At 44.0% G+C, this 19524-nt stretch overlaps 1 protein-coding gene across 3 annotated transcripts in view; it reads left to right on the top strand.

Annotated features, from left to right (window-relative positions):
* kyat1 (kynurenine aminotransferase 1) overlaps positions 1-15895 on the top strand; it is a 38415-nt gene extending 22520 nt beyond the window's left edge. For all 3 annotated transcript variants that reach the window (XM_085965496.1, XM_085965497.1, XM_085965498.1), the window contains 7 exons: positions 3046-3166; positions 6342-6418; positions 8278-8367; positions 10418-10604; positions 12465-12541; positions 13204-13290; positions 14850-15895. In XM_085965496.1, coding sequence (XP_085821622.1) covers positions 3046-3166; positions 6342-6418; positions 8278-8367; positions 10418-10604; positions 12465-12541; positions 13204-13290; positions 14850-14918 — 708 coding nt within the window. In that variant the 3' untranslated portion in view covers positions 14919-15895. The remainder of the gene's footprint in view (positions 1-3045; positions 3167-6341; positions 6419-8277; positions 8368-10417; positions 10605-12464; positions 12542-13203; positions 13291-14849) is intronic.
* The last annotated feature ends 3629 nt before the right edge of the window (positions 15896-19524 follow it).

The following is a 19524-nucleotide window of genomic DNA, read 5'->3' as shown; positions in this document are numbered from 1 at the left end:
CAGGTCTAACCGGTGTTGGCAGAACATTTTCATGGGAAAAGTGCCATCCAGTTTTTCTGACTGGAGAGAAGTGTGCAGTGGGGTCCCCCAGAGGTCGGTATTAGGACCGTTGCTTTTCTTGTTATATATAAATGACCTGGACTTGGGTATAGGGAGTACAATTTTGAAGATTGCAGATGATACAAAACTTGGGCAGCGTAGTAAATAGGGAACAGGATAGTAGCAGACTTCAGGAGGTCATAGACTGGTGAAATGGGAAGATGCATGGCAGATGCAATCTAATGTGGGTAAGTGTGAAGCGATGCGTTTTGGGAGGAACAACATGGAGAGGCAGTATAATCTACAGGAAACTCTCGATTTACCGGCACCTAAATAACCGGAAATCTCTGTTAACCGGCAAAATTCAGGAGTAGGTTCAGGTAAGTTTTAATTCATATTAGTGGCCGTTCCTGGATCTTGTGGCCGGGTTCCTGCACCTGTTGCTAAGCAACAGGGACGCTTGGATCTTGTGGCCGGAGTTCCTGCACCTGTTGCTAAGCAACAGGGAAGCCTGGATTTGTTGCTGTGTACGGAGCTCTCGTACCTTTTACTATACCTCTCTCTGTAATCCGGACTTTTTGATAAACCGGCACCACGCCAGTCCTGTTGGTGCTGGATAAAAAAGAGTTTCCTGTAAATGGTACTATTTTGAGGGCGGTTGCAAGAGCAGAGGGACCTGAGGGTGCATAGTCACAAATCCTTGAAGGTGGCAGAGCAAGTTGATAAGGCGGTTAAGAAAGCGTATGCAATACTTTGCTTTGTAAATAGGGGCAGTTAATACAAAAACAAAGAAATCATGTTACCCATTTACAAGTCACTGGTTATGCTTCAGCTGGACTATTGTGTACAATTCTGGGCACCACACTTTAGGAAGGATGTCAAGGCCTTGGAGAGGGTGCAGAGCAGCTTTACCAGGATGATGCCAGGGATGAGGGAGTTCAATTATGTGGAGAGATTGGAGAAGCTGGGATTGTTCTCCTTAGAGCAGAGAAGGTTAAGGGAGACCTAATAGTTATTCAAATATATGAGGGGTTTTGATAGAGCAAATAGGGAGGAACTGTTTCCTCTGGCAAGTGGGTCGGTAACCAGAGGTTATAGAATTAAAATAATTGGCAAAAGAACTAGAGGGGAAATGAGGAGAATTTATTTTCACACAGAGGGTTGTTAAGATCTGGAATGCACTTCCTGAAAAAGTGGTGGAAGCAGATTCCATAGGAACTTTAAAAAGGCAATTCGACATGTATTTGAAAAAGACTAATTTGCAGGATTATGGGAAAAAGCTGGGGTGTGGGATTAAATTGGACAGCTCTTTCAAAGAGAAGGCACAGGCACGATAGGCCAAATAGCCTCCTTTTATGCTGTAAAATTCTATGATTCTAATCATTTGACAGGGGTTTTCGATGCATTTTCAAATAGAATGTTGTGACTCACCTACTGTTTTTAATATATATAATAGAGGCTACAATCACTTTACAAAGCAAGCTAAATCTCTACTGATAATACATAATTTATGTATCTACCTCTTCTCCATTTTGACTCTTGTGGGGGGGGGGTGGAATTTTAACCCTTAAAAGTGGGTGGGATTGGGTCGGGTGAGATGTGAAAATTGTAAAAAAGTTCAAACCCGCCCACTTCCGGTTTTAATGGAGGCGGGACAGTGGGAGGCAACCAACGTTATAATATAAATATTATAACGAGGCTGCATGGCTCTTATTTAACCCATCTTCCATGTTTAACCCTGGCTGGCCGGGTTTCCCGGGCCTCGGGAAACCCGGCAGCTAAAGGGAGGTGAGGACTGCTTCGTGTAACAGGTAAGTGCCTTTACAGCACCGCTCGTGAGCCTAGAGGAGCTGGAGCGCTTCTTCCCAGCCCACCAAGCTTGCCTGCTTCCCTCCCCACCATCGGAGCCCCGCCCCCCACCCCACCCCCAGGACTTCCAGGTTTCCCAACCAAAACTCCTCCCCCCACCCCCACTCGCAAAACCCGCCCCAGTAAATGTCTGGGCCTTGATGTCAGAATTCTTGTGAAGCATGCTTCAGCTGGCAGACTGTGTGTTTACAATCTACCTACAATTCAGCGACCTTCAGATTATTATCTTTACAACCTGCCTACAATTCATGACCACAATTGTGAATTCGTATTTTGTGGAACCGAATACTTAAATTGGAATGTTGCATTGTTAAAATAAGCATCTTCCATACCTGTTGCCTAACACCAGAATTAATCTATGTTAACAATTTACTTTGACTTTCATCAGTCTGAGACATACTATAAAATGAAGGCTCACTAGCCAAACAGTTCCTATCTGCCTGTTCCAGTGGATATTAAGGACTAGCCCCAGGGCACTAGTTGAAGAAGAGCGGAGTTCACCCGGCATCCTGACCAACATTCTTCCCACAATGAGCATTACCAAAAAGTAGATTAACTAGTCATTCACCTCTTTGCTGTTTGTGACACCTTGTTGTGGGGAAAATAGCTGCCACATTTGGCGACAACACACGGCATTTCAACAAGAAGTAATTCATTTTATGTAAAGCACTTTGGGATGTTCACGAGATATGATGAGGTGTTCTACAAATGCATATCCTTTTTAATAGTTCAGTGACATGGTGTACTCATTACATGTGTCATTTTGTCACAAAATGCAATACTGAGAAAAAAGCCATTTTTTTTTTCCTCCATGAAAATGAAGGCTGCAGGTTGTGCTTGATAAGACATTTGTGAATGGCCAAACAATCGTATCCACTTTAGCCAGGCATGTTCGGAATGAGGAATAAATGACAAGTGGAAACAAAGATGTTCTAGCGTGCGACTGACATTCCTCTCTCATGAATAAACGGAAATGGAGTCAGTTCTGTGACCTGACTGGAAAGGGAAGCCTCAAGAAAGATGAAAGAAAGATTAATCTAGCAGGACAGAGTACAAAGGAAGAAGGAAGTTTAGGTTGGTTTCCATCTACTTCAAACATATTACTGAACAGTTGCTCTTTGTTTTACCCCAACTTAGGTTTTCAAACGTGAAGAGTTGCAGGTGATCGCAGATCTCTGTGTGAAACACAATGTGGTGTGTATTAGTGACGAGGTGTATGAGTGGCTGGTGTATGATGCTAATGAGCACGTGCGAATTGGTAAGAAAACATTATCTTAACAATCTTAGCCAAATGTGTGTAAACATGAACAGTTCTAGAACGAGAGACCCTGATTTTAACATCAGGTTTACTTATAATCTATCTCATCTCCGTGTTACTTCCTTCAGCTTAAGTGATCAACTGTCTGCCCGTAATCGCACAAGAAGAGCACAATGAGGGTCATCCGTTTTCATTCCCCTTCTGTGGATGTTGTGTTCACACTGGACTTTCCCCTTTGACCCAGCTGAAAACCGATCAAATGCATCAACTGATCAACTGTGGATTGGAGTGACAGGCAGCCCTTTGATTCAAATCCTTGTTATTCTGTTTTGGAAATTAGGACTGTAATTGGTAGGCACAGAAAACTGCTTTGAGAGCCAGCTTCTGTGTATGGGGACAGGGCTGTAACTAGTTTTTAAAAAAAAAACTGTTGGTTCCCTTCTCTTTCCATTGAATATATGCTTCAGTTCATTGCATAACTTTGTTGCACAGTAATTAACACTCTGCTATGAATGTGAATGATTATAATGGTCTAACAAAATTACACAAAAGAGAATTTGTCTTTTCTTGCCCCAAAACCCTGAAACATTTTTAGAAAGGTTCAGCTTACTGCACTGAAGAAAGCACCTCACGCAGCTACTGCTGATATAGTATCTCCAACAGCTCTTAAATATTAAATTAGCAAGTGAGTTTCTCTCCACTATCCATTTATTTACTCTTCTAACTCCAGATATCCAGGATCATCCTTTTTTTTCTACGACCAACTGCCTCCTTAAATCTCTCTTCCCTTCCCCTTCATCTTGAACATAAATGCGAGGAGTTCATGGTATTATTTATTACCAAGATTGAGATCATCCGTACAGATACCTCTGCTCAATAGTCCCGTTTTCCTTGCCCCAGGGTTCCCGCAGCCCCGCACCCATTCTACCCCCGAATCCTCCATCTTCCCCACTGTCCTTTCTAAGCTCATCTTGCCCCCTGCTCCCTCAATCGCCTTCTAACTTAACTCCTGACCCAGATTCCCTTCCTGATCCCTGTACTAGCTGGTATTTTCAGCGGTTCTCTCCTCAGGTATTTCCCATATCCCCTTCAAAACTGCTGTTATCGCCCTACTTCCCCCCCCCCCTGGAAAAACCTACCCTTGCTCCTTCCTACTGCCCTTTCTCCAACCTTCCCTTCCTCTCAGGTCCTTGAACATGTCTTTATCTTCCTGTCTGGTGCCTAGTTTTCCCATAAATCCCTATTTGAATTCCAAGTCTGGCTTCCATCCTCCTCACAGTACTGAGATGATGCTATAAGTCATGAACAACATCCTCTGTGGCTATGACTCTTCCTCAGCAACCTCTCCACAGCGCTTGACAAGTTTGACCACACAATCCTCCTCGGTTGCCCAAGTTAGTGGGACCACCCTTAAATGGTTCTGTTCCTACCTATTCAAACATAGCCAGAGCATCTCCAGTGACAGCTTCTCTTTCCTTCCCTAAAGTGTCACTTCCAGAGTCCCCTAAGGATCCATCCTTGGCCCCCTCCTCTTTCTCAACTATATGTTGCCCCTTAGCAACATGATTCCCAGACACAGGGTTACCTTAGGCTCAATCTTTCCACTATCTCTCTGAACTCAACTGCCTATGTGCTATCAGACTGCTTGTCCAACATCCAGTCTTGGATAACTTCTTTCAGCTTAACATTGGGAAGACTGAAGCTTATTACCTTTGGCTCCTGCCACATACACCACTCTCTTGCCACTGATTCCAGTGCCCACCCTGTCCACTGCTTTAAACTGAACTGGACTATCGGCAACCTCAGTATCTTGGTTGACCCTGAGCTGAGTTTCTGAACCCATATCCTTTCCATTACAGGAAACTTTCTGGTATCCGGCACTGACGGGACCGAGCTGGTGCCATTAGATCAAAACTGCCGTATAAACCAGGGCTAATGTTGAAACATACAGAGCTTTTCAGCTCCGTGTGAATCAACAAACCCTGTTGCTTAGCAACAGCTTCAAAACAGTCGGCTGCAGCTGCAAGCGTCTCTAGCTGAAGCTGTTGCTTAGCTACAGACCTCGCAGAGCCTGACTGGGGGAAAAAAAAAAAGCAACGAGAAGTAAAAAAACTTATAGAAAACGGCTCCTGAATTTTGCCGGTAGATAGAGCTTTCCGGACTTTTAACCTCCGGTTAAACAAAAGTTTCCTGTACTTAGATAGCTTACTTCCATCTCCATAACATTGTCCGCCTCTGCCCCTACCTCAGCCCATCCACTGCTGAAATCCGTACAGATGGCTGCACCATTTCCAGGCTCAACTACTCCAGTGCTTTCCTTGCTGGCCTCCCATCCTCCACCTTTCATAAACTCCAACTTGCTAAAAACTCTGCTGCACATAATCCTGTTTCACACTAAGTCCTGTCACCCCCTTTCCTGGCTGATCTACATTGGCTCCTGATCCATCAGTGCCTGAGTTTTAAAATCCCTCCTTATCTCTCCCTGTAGCTGTAACCTCGCCCAGCTCTACATTCCCTCTTGACCATTCCATACCTCTGACTCGGGCCTTCAGTGCATTTCCCCCTTCCTTTGCCACCACCCCCCCCCCAAATTGATGGTAGAGTCATCAGCCACCAGGGTCCTATGCTCTGGAATTCCCTCCATCTGCGCCCCTCTCACCCCCTTTAGAAACCTCATCAAAATCTAAATCTTTAACCAGACTTTCAGTCACCACTCCTAATCTCTCCTTTCCTGACTCTGCATAGGTTCTGCATCCACCTGTTTATGAAATGCCGTGGGACATTTTTATGTTAAAAGTGCTCTATAAGCACAAGTTGCTTGTTGTTACTGTTGTTTTGATCTGACTAAATAATTTATATCGTAGTTTGATGCAATTATTATCCCTGTGGGTGAGTAGTAACAGATTTACCACCAATTTTGCTTGGATAGTATTTCTTATGAGGTTCAACTCTGGGCACGGAGCCCTGCTGACAGCAATTACAGTTTGGAAAATCAGGGCTACACAGTTATAGCTCTAACTCCACATCCTGCTAATGAAGCTCCATATCAGTGTGGAGGCTTGTAAAAGTTACCCCTTTAGTGTCTTCTTCCCCCTCCACAACCCTCACCCCACTATACACACACACACACACACACACCTCTGATTAGCTACTGTTTATGTGTTCCTATTCCTAGCCAGCCTACCAGGGATGTGGGAGCGGACAATCACTGTTGGAAGTGCAGGAAAAACCTTCAGTGCTACAGGGTGGAAGGTGAGTCGGAGAAAGTTGTCAGAGAAATTGCAATAACTAACTTTAGTGCTGATTCATTATAGTGCAATTCACTTTTTTTTTGTATAATGGACGGGCAACTGCTTGCAACAGACAACATCGCGAATCCCTAACTAAGTAATAGTAAAATCTGTTCCTTAGATTGAATTCTAATGCAGTTTTAACCAGCGAATTAGCACCTGTTGTAAGCAACTAGTTTGGCTAATCTATATCAATGACTTGGTTGAAGGGACCAAGTGTATTGTAGCCAAATTTGTTGATGAGACAAAGATAGGTGTGAAAGTAAGTTGTGAGGAGGAAACAAAGAGTCTGCAAAGGGATAGAGACCGGTTCAGTGAGTGGGCAAAAATTTGGCAGATGAAGTATAATGTGGGAAAATGTGAGGTTATCCACTTTGGTAGGAAGAATAAAAAAACAAATTATTATTTAAACGGAGAGAGACTACAAAATGCTGCGGTATAGAGGGATCTTGGGGTCCTTGTACATGAAACACAAAAAGTTAACCTGCAGGTACAGCAAGTAATTAGGAAGGCAAATGGAATGTTGGCCCTTATTGCAAGGGGGATGGAGTATAAAAGTAAGGTAGTCTTGCTACAACTGTACAGGGCATTGGTGAGACCACACCTTGAGTGCTGCGTACAGTTGTGGTCTCCTTATTTAAGGAGGGATATACTTGCATTGGAGGCAGTTCAGAGAAGGTTCACAAGGTTGATTCCTGAGATGAAGGCGTTGTCTTATGAAGAAAGGTTGAGCAGGTTGGGCCTATACTCACTGAAGCTTAGAAGAATGAGTGGTGACCTTATTGAAACACATAAGATTCTGAGGGGGCAGGACAGGGTAAATGCAGGGAGGATGTTTACCCTCATGGGGGAATCTAGAAGTAGGGGGCATAGTTTCAGAATAAGGGGTCGCCCACTTAAAACGGAGATGAGGAGGAATTTCTAATCTCAGAGGGTCGTGAATCTTTGGAATTCTCTGCCCCAGAGAGCTGTGGAGGCGGAGTCATTGAATATATTCATGGCGGAGATAGACAGACATTTGAGCTACAGGGGAGTCGAGGGTAATGGGGAGCGGGCGGGAAAGTGGAGTTGAGGCCAAGATCAGATCAGCCATGATTTTATTGAATGGCGGAGCAGGCTCGAGGGGCCAAATGGCCTACTCCTGCTCCTATTTCTTATGTTCTTGTGTTCGGGTTTTGGGATTAACTGATAACTCTCTTCTGATGCTTTTCGTTACTATGGGTGAACTGGCTAGAACTGGACTAGCTGAGCTGGAGCTGCAGCAGGATTTGAGATCAGCTGCAATGTGATGGGATGATAAAGTAGATCCCGAATCCCAATACATTGAATCACCTGATCCAGTGCACTGCAGCTCAGCTACAGTAGTTAGAAACATCAGAAGAGAGTTAACATAAAGTTAAACTTCAGTACCCAGCACATTGGCTGTTGTCATGATGGTTATGGGGAGCGGGAGGGGGAGCCCTTCTGAATCTGTAGTTCAGGTGCATTATTAGGGCAATGCAGGGTGAACTATGTGCACCCAGCCACACTACAACTGGTATTGCCAGTGCATTGCAGCTGGTACTACAGCTGATCACAGCACTTAAGTTTACTATGCCTTCAGAGTTAAATAAGCTGATTATAATAGAAAAATTCCCATGCAAAAATCAACCTGTTATAAGAACATAAGAATGAGGAGCAGGAGTAGGCTATATGGCCCCTCACCCCAGGAATCCCTATACTCTAAACAGCTTATACTCTATTTAAGTATAAAATACAAAGACGTCTAGATATTTTCTGGTTACAGATTTTGAGATATTCTATCTGCCTGGCTTATTGTAGGTTGGCTGGGCAATTGGACCTAAGGACATCATCAAGCACTTACAGACTGTCCATCAGAACTCAAACTACCATTGTGCCACTGGAGCACAGGTGAGAAGTACCAAAGGGATTGCTTTTCACAGCTATGAATGTACAATGGTGAATGTTTTTAGTTATGTGCCCATCGAGATGTGGAATGATATGCCGTGTAGTACAGAGCTCACCTTGCATTGCCCTAATAATGCATCTGAACTACAGATTCAGAAGGGCTCCCCCTCCCCAACCAGTACAACATCAGTGAGACATTTCCAGAGCTCTCCTGTCTGCTTTTGCGACTTCTCTGGGCTATGTTGCTAAATTCAGAACAGTTCTTTCTTCAGAACAAACTTAAACATATTCTTTGCTGGGTTTCTTTGAGCTATGAGACAAGTGAGCCATGAGTCTTGAGGTGGAAAAATCCAACAGCAGGCTTATGAGTCCCCAAGCCAGAGTACTGAGAAACCTAAATATGTGGAGGTTCCATCTGCATCATGTGCAGTGGAAACACTCTGCCTGTAAGGATACACGCCACTTACCTAAACCCAAAACACTCAGCCAGCACGTGTCACACTGAGTCCTGCTTGTCCACTACTCCCATCCTCATTGATCTACACTGGCTCCCAGTCCCCTACACATTGGATTTAAAATCCTTGTCTTCAACTTCAAATCGCTCAGCAGCCTCGCCCCTCTGCAGTCTCCTCCAGCCTTACCTCTCCTCACACCCTCCAACTCTCTGAGTCTAGCATTCTGTGCATCCTACCCCTACCTCTGTTCAACCATTGGTGGCAGGGCCATCGGCCATCTCAGCCCCTTTCTCTGGAACGCCCTCCCTAAAGTTTTCCACCTCTCCCCTTCAAAAACCTTCTCAAACCCCATATTTTGAACCAAGCTTTTAGTCACCTCTCCTAATTCTCCCACCTTGACTTGGCATCTGTAACTACAGGAAACTTTCTGGTATCCGGCACTGACGGGACCGAGCTGGTGCCGTACCATCAAGACTGCCGTAGAAACCAGCGCTAATGTTAAAACATACAGAGCTTTTGAGCTCCGTGTAAATCAACAAACCCTGTTGCTTAGCAACAGCTTCAAAACAGTCGGCCGCAGCTTAAAAGCGTCTCTGTAGCTAAGCAACAGCTTCAGCTAGACCTTGCAGAGCCTGACTGGAAAAAAAAAAGCAACGAGAAGTAAAAAAAACTTATAGGAAATGGCTCCTGAATTTTGCCGGTAGATCGAGCTTTCCGAACATTTAACCTCCGGTTAAATGAAAGCTTCCTGTATATTTATTTTATCTATTTATTTTTCACTCCCTGCACCCCCCCCCCCATTTTTCAATGCTAAAGGTGATACATAAATGGAAATTGCAGTTAGGTACAAGTTGGCAAAAGCTAATGATTAGGTAGTGAATAGGTGTATTCTGGAGTTTAATCAGCTAAAACCATACAGCACAGAGCACTGGTAAATTTGTCTAGTTAAGACCACCTTATCCATTGGGGCATTTATTTGCAGAATTATATTTCGGCAAGTGAGAACAATGCCAGGCCCCTCAGATCTACCCTGCCACTTTCATCAATGAGTCACACAGGCTGGTCAGTCAGCAACAGCTCTCTCGAGTACTGTTAACCTGCCCAACTGAGGTATCGATTACTGAATCTACCACAGATTAGTTCCAATTATCCATTCTCAGGTGTATCATCTTGGACCCAAGTTGAGCCCAAAGAGACTTGAGTTAACTTCCTCCTTACCTCCCCCCAAGGAGTTTAATCATTACGATAGCAAAATACTGCGGATGCTGGAAATCCGAAATAACAACAGAAAACGCTGGGAAAAACTCAGCAGGCCAGGCAGCATCAGTGGAGAGAGAAGCAGTTAACGTTTCAGGTCGAAACCCTTCTGAAGAAGGGATTCGACCTGAAACGTTAACTCTGTTTCTCTCTCCACGGATGTTGCCTGGCCTGCTGAGTTTTTCCTGAGTTTAATCATGAGTTGGTTTTCTGTAAATTGCAGCAACGAATTGTGTACGACGCAATATAAAAATGGCTTTTGAATCTGCAAAGTCAACACGGCTAAACTTCATTTGAAGTAGGCTGCACTATATAAAAAAACAGTCGTTTTCTGTCCTCAGCAAGCAGTAGCAGAGGGATTTGAGAGAGAATCTGGACGTCTGGGAGAGCCGGAGAGTTATTTCACCAGCTTATGTCAGGAGCTGCAACTGAAGCGTGATCGGCTGGCTGCCTGCCTCACTTCTGTGGGGTTAAAGCCAATTATACCGGAGGGCGGTTACTTCTTGATCGTGGACATCTCAGCAGTCAGTGAGTAGCCAGTTTGGTTATCACAAGGAAAGTACAAACCATACAAACAGACTGATGGGATTTGCTATTTTCTATGATGCTGTAATGTCTGGGCAGTGTGCAATATGGAACCAGTGTAGCTGTTGTTCCAGAGACCACCTATCAAATACAGTCTTTTAGGTAGCAACAAGTAGCAAAAAATACATGAGCCTGGATATTTACTGGGGCGGATTCTGTAGTCGGGGGTTGGAAGTCTGGGTTTCCCTGCATGTTGTGGAACTCCACAGCATGCCTCTTTTGGCCCTGACAGGTTCCTCACCCGGAAGTCAGCCTGATTGGCAGGCTTGGCTTCCAGTCGGACGGGAAGCACTCTGGAGCAGGCCACGGGACCAGGTAGTGCCAATCCACGACCCCGGGGTGGGAGGGGGGGGGTCCAATTCTTTCTTCAGCTGCCGGTTTTCCCGAGGCCTGGGAAACCCGGCTGCCCACAGTAAAACCTGCAAAGCAGGTTAAATCAAAGGCTTCCAGCCCCTTGTCCCATCTCCATAAAACACGGAAGTCGGAGGATTGGAGCCGGCTTCCCAAAGCGCTCGGAGTTTTTCCCGATTTAACCCCGCACCCAATCCCACGTGCTCACCCATGTTAAAATGAGACTTCCTGTTATTTTAAGGTATAATTCTCCCCATACCATGCACTGTATGTCGCCTCCTAAATCCATGCCCATCTTTCCTGGAACTCCATCCGGTTTCCGCCCCTGCCACAATACCGAAACGGCTCTCATCAAAGTCACAAATGACATCCTTTATGACTGTGACCAAGGCAAACTTTCCCTCCTCCTCCTTCTTGACCTGTCTGCAGCCTTTGACACGTTTGACCACTCCATCCTTCTCCAACTTCTCTCCGCCATCGTCCAGCTGGGTGGGACTGCACTCGCCTGGTTCCATTCTTATCTATCTAATTGTAACCAGAGAATCACCTGCAATGGCTTCTCTTCCCACTCTCGCATCGTTACCTCTGGGGTCCCCCAAGGATCTATCCTTGGCCCCCTCCTATTTCTCATCTATAAGCTGCCCCTTGGTGACATCATCTGAAAAAACGGCATCAGTTTCCACATGTACGCTCACAACACCCAGCTCTACCTCACCACCACTTCTCTCGACCCCTCCACGGTCTCTTAAGTTGTCAGACTGCTTGTCGGACATCCAATTCTGGATGAGCAGAAGTTTTCCCCAATTAAATATTGGGAAGACTGAAGCCATTGTCTTTGGTCCCTGCCACAAACTCTGTTCCCTAGCCACTGACTCCATCCCTCTCCCTAACATCTGTCTGAGGCTGAACCACACTGTTTGCAACCTTGGTGTCATATTTGACCCTGAAATGAGCTTCCGACCACATATACGCGGCATAACAAAGACCGCCTATTTCCACCTCCGTAACATTCTCCGCCCTTGCCTCAGCTCATTTGTTGCTGAAACCCTGATCCATGCCTTCGTTACCTCTAAACTTGATTATTCCAACGCACTCCTGGCTGGCCTCCCACATTTTCTTATGTGGCTCGGTGTCAAATTTTTGTCTTGTAGCACTCCTGTGAAGCGCCTTGGGACGTTTTACTACGTTAAAGGTGCTATATAAATACAAGTTGCTGTTGTTATTGTATGTGGCCAAGAGTATGGCGACCTGCACCATTGCGGTCATGAACCTGGCTGCTAAGATGCACTTGAAGCAGGCTTAGAATTGAGTCCTCTGCTTCCTCGCTTCACCTCATCCTCCACCGGTGTATTTTTGAGTTATACACTATGCGTTAACACAATAAAATGGAATTGGACAGGATTATTTTTTGTGAAGTGACTGGCTGACTTGTTTTGTACCTTTTCCTATCAGAGGTTGACCTGCCAAACTCCACCGAAACTGAGCAGCCGTATGATTATAGGTTTGTGAAGTGGCTCATACTCAATAAGGTGCGTAGCTATGAAATGATGGCGTTAACTGTGTAAAAATTGAGGATAGCTGACTAGAATTTGTCATTGTTCACTGCTCCTGAATGTGAACAACCTGTTGTGACAGCCTTTTCCGATGCTTGAACCGGCTCTGTATTTGTGGTCCGAGATTCGGTATATTGTGACGACAACACACCTATAGAATCTGTCGGAGAATTTTCGAACATTATGCACTGCTGACTGAATTGGTTCACATTATGGCTCATCCAGGTTGCCTATCTCTCATGCACTTATCACCAGGTACGTTGTACACTATAAACCAGGGTAGTTCATATTTTCACCAGAATCCAGCCCCCCCCCCCACTGTACAGCCGGTCAGTAGAAGCTGTGCAGCAAAAGTGACATAACCTCTGTACATTTCCTTCCTGTGTTTGTTACCTTCCCTTGGAGTCTCCACAATCACATGACTGAGATTAGGAACTCTATAATGATGGGAAAGACACAGGAATATCCTTTCTATACATTTGATGCACAAAGTTAACCTTTAATAGCCCACATCCAGCAACAGAACTTCTAGCATCAGGAACAGCTGGCCGGGGGGAGTGGAATCTTACTACATTAATTGTTTGGCAAAGAAAAATTAATGTTCTGACACTTTTCTCTGCTATTGCTTTTATTCACAGGGCATGGCCACCATTCCAGTGTCTGCTTTCTATTCTTCTGATCATAAAAAGAGCTTTCAAAACTTCATACGGTTCTGTTTTGTTAAGGTGAGCTGTAGTAGGGATTGTAACACAACTGTATTTATTTCTGTGAAAAGCAGAAGGCGATGCAGTATAGAGGTTATACAACTCTTACATGCTGCAGTTTATAATAGGTATGTAAGTCTTGCATGCTATAATAGGAGAAGCATCCGGGAAGGCGCCGAACACCTCGAGTCTCTTCGCTAGGAGCAAGTGGAAGCCAAGCGCAAGGAGCGCACGTCAACCCAAGCACCCCACCCACCCGCCCCTTCAACCACCGTCTGCCCCACCTGTGACAGAGACTGTAGGTCCCGCATTGGACTCATCAGTCACCCAAGAACTCATTTTTAATGTGGAAGCAAGTCATCCTCGGTTCCGAGGGACTGCCTAAGAAGAAGAAGAAGAATATATAATGGGAGGCCCCTATCTTTTGGCTTTGTGAAAAGTCAGAACTCTACACCAGACTTCAAATTTTTCTTTCTACTGTATATTCAGCTGCCCCCCCCCCCCCCCCCCCCCCCACGTCATTCAAGCTCTTTGAGCAATTTGCAGGCCTGTGCTACAAGTTACATACTATTTTCTATTACTTTCCCTCCTTCCTGCATTCTAGTCAGGAAGCATCTACACTTCGCTGAGAGAGAGCCCTACAACTCCAATGGCCCAAGCCAAGATCAGAGAATTGCTCAGTCTTTGAGTCAGAAGGTCATGTGTTCAAGCCCTACTCCAGAGAATTGAGCACATAATTTAGGTTAATACTTCAGCGCAGTACTGAGGGAGTATTAGAGGTGTGGTCTTTCAGATGAGACATTAAACAGAAGACCCAGCTGCCCCCTCAGTTGGACATAAAACATCCTATGGTGATATTGGAAGAAAAGCAGAGGAGTTCTAGCGTCCTAGCCAACATTTATCCCTCAACAAACATTATTATAAAAACAGATTATCTGGTCATTTATCACAGTGCTGTTTGTGGAACCCTGCTGTGCACAAATTGTATGCACTTCAAAATTACTTCATTGGCTGTGAAGTGCTTTGGGGCATCTTGCAATCATGGAAGCTGCTATATAAATGCCTGTTCTGTCTGTCTTACTGCAAATGTGCATTTCTTCCCAACATCCGTCTTTTAATTACTTTTGTGTGACTGCCTTTTTTTCCTGCCTAAGAATACTCTTGTTGAGAAATGGAGCTGGTTTCCTAGCCACACCCAATGGCAGGAACACTCCCAAATCTAGTTGCAGAATGCCCTCTCTCTAATGCAGTCATCCTTTCAGCTTCAACCTTAGAAGACCAGCCCCTACCCTATAACAGCTTGATATTTCCAGTTCCCATGCTACCGTAGTGCCCATTATGCTGAATTTGAGGGCACCTCTACACTGCTGGGCTTGTATCCCCTGAGACCTGTGTTGAGAACAAACTTATTTCACTTTTGTCACTTAGCAGAGAGAAAGCCTTTAATTTATCTACTCAGATCGCACTTGAATCCAGATACCAGTCATATAAGAACGTGTTTGGGAAAAGGAGTGGGCAAATTTAAGGAAATGTAATGCATAAAGGCTGTTTAAACCATTTTCCTGTGTTAAATTCTCTAGGAGGACTCAACACTAAGCAAGGCAGAACAGATCCTGCAAGAGTGGAATAGTGCGAAGCTGACCCAGTGATTGCTCCAACACAGTGAATTTATTATTTTCTAATTCAGTAATTGTCCATTTTTTTATTTTTGTCTTAGTTGTAATAATGTAAAATCTTCAAATCCACACATAAATACTTAGTGATAACATAGTTCGAAGAAAAAAATGGCCATGGATGCTGCTTAAGATAGTCTTTTCTGGCCATGTTTTGAGGCACTAATGAAGCATGAAGTGGTCAGAAGCTCTTAAGCCCTCGGTGTGGGTTTCTGATCTCAACTGTACCAGTGCTAGGGAGCCTGGGTCCTACTCCATAGGAAAAGAGGGAAAATCAATGAAGTGGTCACACTCCGCCCTCCCCCCCCCCCCCCCCCCCCACACCCACAAGTCATTTCTGACTCATCCCAGCGACCAACTCGAACAATATTGGCAGAGGAGTGGATTGCCTCAGCTGGGAAATGGTGCAGGAACTGGCAAGATCTCGAACAGAGAGAGGCAGTGGAATGCAAAGGGCCAGGACAATGTGGGGTTTAACCTCAGTGGAAGTAATTGGGGCATAAGTACTGAAATGCTCATAATTATTTTTCTATATTTTGAGTTTAATTTACTTTATTTTAGATGTTCAATTATGAGTGCTGTTCGCACCTGTTTATTTGGTGCCTTACCTGTGAGCTGATTTGAGTTGTTTGGTTAATGAACTGGTTACATAAATGGTGTGATTAGCTGTAATCTGCTGTGGTTTTTTTTCTGCAGCAGTTGGATTATTGTGTAGATTAAGACTGAACTAAGATTTACTTAATGCTACAGTTGTAAATAGTCAGAATGCTATGTATGTACAACCTGTAAGACTACTACCATGATCACCCAGATAGTTTGTTCTGCAGCAAGCTCATTGCTGTAAGCGAAGATTGATTTTTATTTCTCCCGGTCTGTATGCTTTACTTAAATTCCGCTGTGTCCTAATGTCAGAACATGAACTTGAATAAAAAAATCTAATTTTCACCTTTCAACGTTGTGTGTGATTAAAAATGTTTTCTTTCTATATTTTAGTGCATCTGCCGTGGTATTGTTTGAATTGGGTCTCTGGCCAGCTGATGCTTATCCCTGTTGAGACATCTCATAGCTGAGACTGAGGCAGTGTCAAGGTGGTTCTGTCTCTTTGAGCAGGAGGCTGTAGCTGGTGTTTAGGCAGGCGCGGCAGTTGCATCTCTTTTTTGTGGAGTATATCAGAAAAAAAAATTGGGGGTGGCAAATGTTTATTGTAGATTGCAACTGGTGGGATAAACAATTACAAAATAGAAAAACACAGAAACATAACCAATCAGTGAAGAAAATTCTATCTCCTTTTTAATCCCTAATCGACCCCAGCCTTCCTTTGATGATCCTTTTACTATTTATAAAAAAACTTTAGTGTTCCCTTTTATGTTACCAGCTAATCTATTCTCGTACACTCTCTTTGCCCTCTTATTTCCTTTTTCAGTTCTCCTCAGCACGTTCTGTATTCAGCTTGGTTCTCTACTGCATTATGAACCTGACATTTATCATAAGCCTCCTTTTTCTGTTTCATTTGAATCTTAATTTCTTTAGCCATCCAGGGAGCTCTAGCTTTGGATGCTCTTCCTTTCCCCCCTCATAGGAATGTGTTTAGTCTGTACCTGAACCATCTCTTTGAAGGCTTCCCATTGCTCATTTACTGTTTTACCTGCCAATCTTTGATTCAAATCCACCTGGGCCAGATCCCTTTTCAACTCGCTGAAGTTAGCCCTCCTTCAGTTGTGTATTTTTACATTTGATTGTTCCTTGTCCTTTTCCATAACTACGCTAAACCTAATGATACCGTGATCACTGTTTCCCAAATGCTCTCCCGCTGAACCATGTTCCACTTGCCCAACTTCATTCCCCAGAACTAGATCCAGCACTGCTCCCTTCCTTGTTGGGCTGGAAACATACTGATCAACAAAGTTCTCTTGTACCCATTTCAGGAATTCCTCCCGCTCTTTGCTCTTTACACTTATTTTTCCCAGTCTATATTAGGATAATTGAAGTCCCCTATTATCACTAGTCTATTGTTCTTGCATCTTTCTGAAATTTGCCTACACATTTGTTCCTCCGTCTCCTTCCCACTATTTGGTGGCGTGTAGTATACACCCATCAGCGTAACAGCTCCTGTTCTCCTTATCTCTATCCAAATAGATTCTGTCTTTCAGCCCTCAAGCACATCACCCCTTTCCAGGGCTGTAACAGTATCTTTGACCAATAATGCCACACCCCCTCCTTTTTATCCTTCCCTATTTTCCCTGAATAGATTGTAGCCAGGAATTTTAAGTTCCCATTCCTCCCCTTGTTTGAGCCAGGTGTCTGTTTTTGCCACTATATCAGAATCCCATGTGGCAACTTGTACCTGCAGCTCACCAACTTTAATTGGCAAGCTCCGTGCATTTACGTCCATGCACTCCAAACCCATCTTATTCTGCCTTGTATTTCTCCCCTGCCTGATCCCTCCTATTTCTGAACTACTCTTTATTCTAATGATGTTTGTCTCTCCCAGTTCTCTGTACACCTTGTTTCTCCTCTCTCATGCATCATTCTGATTCCCCCCCTTCTCCCTGCCGACAAATTAGTTTAAACCTTTCCCCATGAAGTATAGTATTGCCGATTCTTGGAGGTACTCGTTGAGATATCAGAGCAATCCTTGAATGGGTAAATTGTGAAAACAAAACCTACAAAAAGCAACGTTTAAAAAAAAAAAAAAACTTTGGAAACCTGAATTTTTAAAAATAGATTCCGAACTCACTGAGACATGAAGCAAGTCACACCGTGTGATTGGGCAGAAACATGGCAAATGCATTATAATGTGGATAAATGTGAGGTTATCCACTTTGGTGGCAAAAACAGGAAGGCAGATTATTATTTGAATGGCAATAGATTGGGAGAAGGGGAAGTGCAAAGAGACCTGGGTGTTCTTGTGCACCAGTCGCTGAAGGTAAGCATGCAGGTGCAGCAGGCGGTTAAGAAGGCAAATGGTATGTTGGCCTTCGTAGCAAGAGGGTTCGAGTACAGGAACAAGGATGTCTTGCTACAGTTGTACAGGGCCTTGGTGAGACCGCACCTTGAGTACTGTGTGCAGTTTTGGTCGCCTTACCTGAGGAAGGACGTTCTTGCCATGGAAGGAGTGCAGCGAAGATTCACCAGGCTGATACCTGGGATGGCAGGAATGACGTATGAGGAGAGATTGTGTCAATTGGGCTTATACTCACTGGAGTTTAGAAGATTGAGAGGGGATCTCATCGAAACTTATAAAATTCTGTCAGGCCTGGACAGACTAGATGCAGGAAGGATGTTTCTGATGGCCGGGGAGTCCAGAACCAGGGGTCATAGTCTAAGGATAAGGGGTAAGCCATTTAGGACTGAAATGAGGAATTTCTTCACCCAGAGAGTGGTGAACCTGTGGAATTCTCTGCCACAGAGGGCGGTGGAGGCCAGTTCATTAAATATATTCAAGAAAGAGTTGGATATATTTCTTAAGGCTAAAGGGATCAAGGGATATGGGGAGAAGGCAGGGACAGGGTACTGAATTTGGATGATCAGCCATAATCTCATTGAATGGCAGAGCAGGCTCGAAGGGCCGAATGGCCTACTCCTGCTCCTATCTTCTATGTTTCTATGTGTAACCCAGTAATCAGTCTTTGGAAAGTGAAGTGCTACAACTCTACCCTTCTGCAACCTGCTATCTGAAAACACCAGGATCAGGATTACAGGGAATGTTAAAAAATTAAATCTCTCACATGAGGAGAGTGAAGCTGTAAAACCTCAATATTAATAGCTAACTGAGTAAAATGTAAGATTGAGACTGATTAACGAGCAGAACCAAATTCCTGTGGCGAGAACAAAAAGTAATGTCCTTCATCAGACCTGAAATAAGATGAACAAGCATTTTAATAAAATCAGAACAAAAGAGAGGGGAGAAAAAAATGAAAGGAATGACCTGTAACCTGCTTAAAAGAGAAACGGAAAAAGAATGTAAAGATCATCTCGGTCATCTAACAATTTTGTATTTTCCTTTATCCCTCATCTATCTGCTTGTGGTGCGGGCATCATGCAGATTCAGAAAGTCACAAACAGAACGTAAAACAATAACACTAAACCACAGCAAGGCGTTATAGGAGTGCAATTAACTGAACTTTAGCTTCACATTGCTGCAGCCGCAAGTTCGAGTCTCAGAATGGATGCACGCTCCATCAATAGTACATTAAAATTCTGGAAATCTCACAAGAATGTGCACACTCAAGAGACTTCTGTGGGACTTGTTGAAAATGTATAAGTAGTACACAACTGCAACTAGATTTTGGTTCCATATTCCAGCACAAAAGCACAATCCAGTGACTGAAATTCAGTGCTGCACGGAGTACAAAACTGAACAGATCTGTGCAGTTAGTATTTGTACCAAACAGGTACCAGTATAGCTGTAAAAAGATTCATTCACTATATGACCATAATAGATTAGTACTACGTCTGTGCTTTTACAAACCAGATTAACTGAAGACTAAATGCTGAAGTTTTGGAAAAAAGGATTTCCTGTTTATACATACACAGCATCTTTGAGTTATACACAAAAATAAGCATAACAATGACAGACAGA

The sequence above is a fragment of the Somniosus microcephalus genome, chromosome 23, assembly GCF_052327205.1.
Source record: "Somniosus microcephalus isolate GS21.2 chromosome 23, FLI_Smic_1.0, whole genome shotgun sequence".
Lineage (NCBI taxonomy): Eukaryota > Metazoa > Chordata > Chondrichthyes > Squaliformes > Somniosidae > Somniosus > Somniosus microcephalus.
Note: the sequence above shows the minus strand (reverse complement) of the source record. Positions and strands in the feature narration are given on the sequence as shown.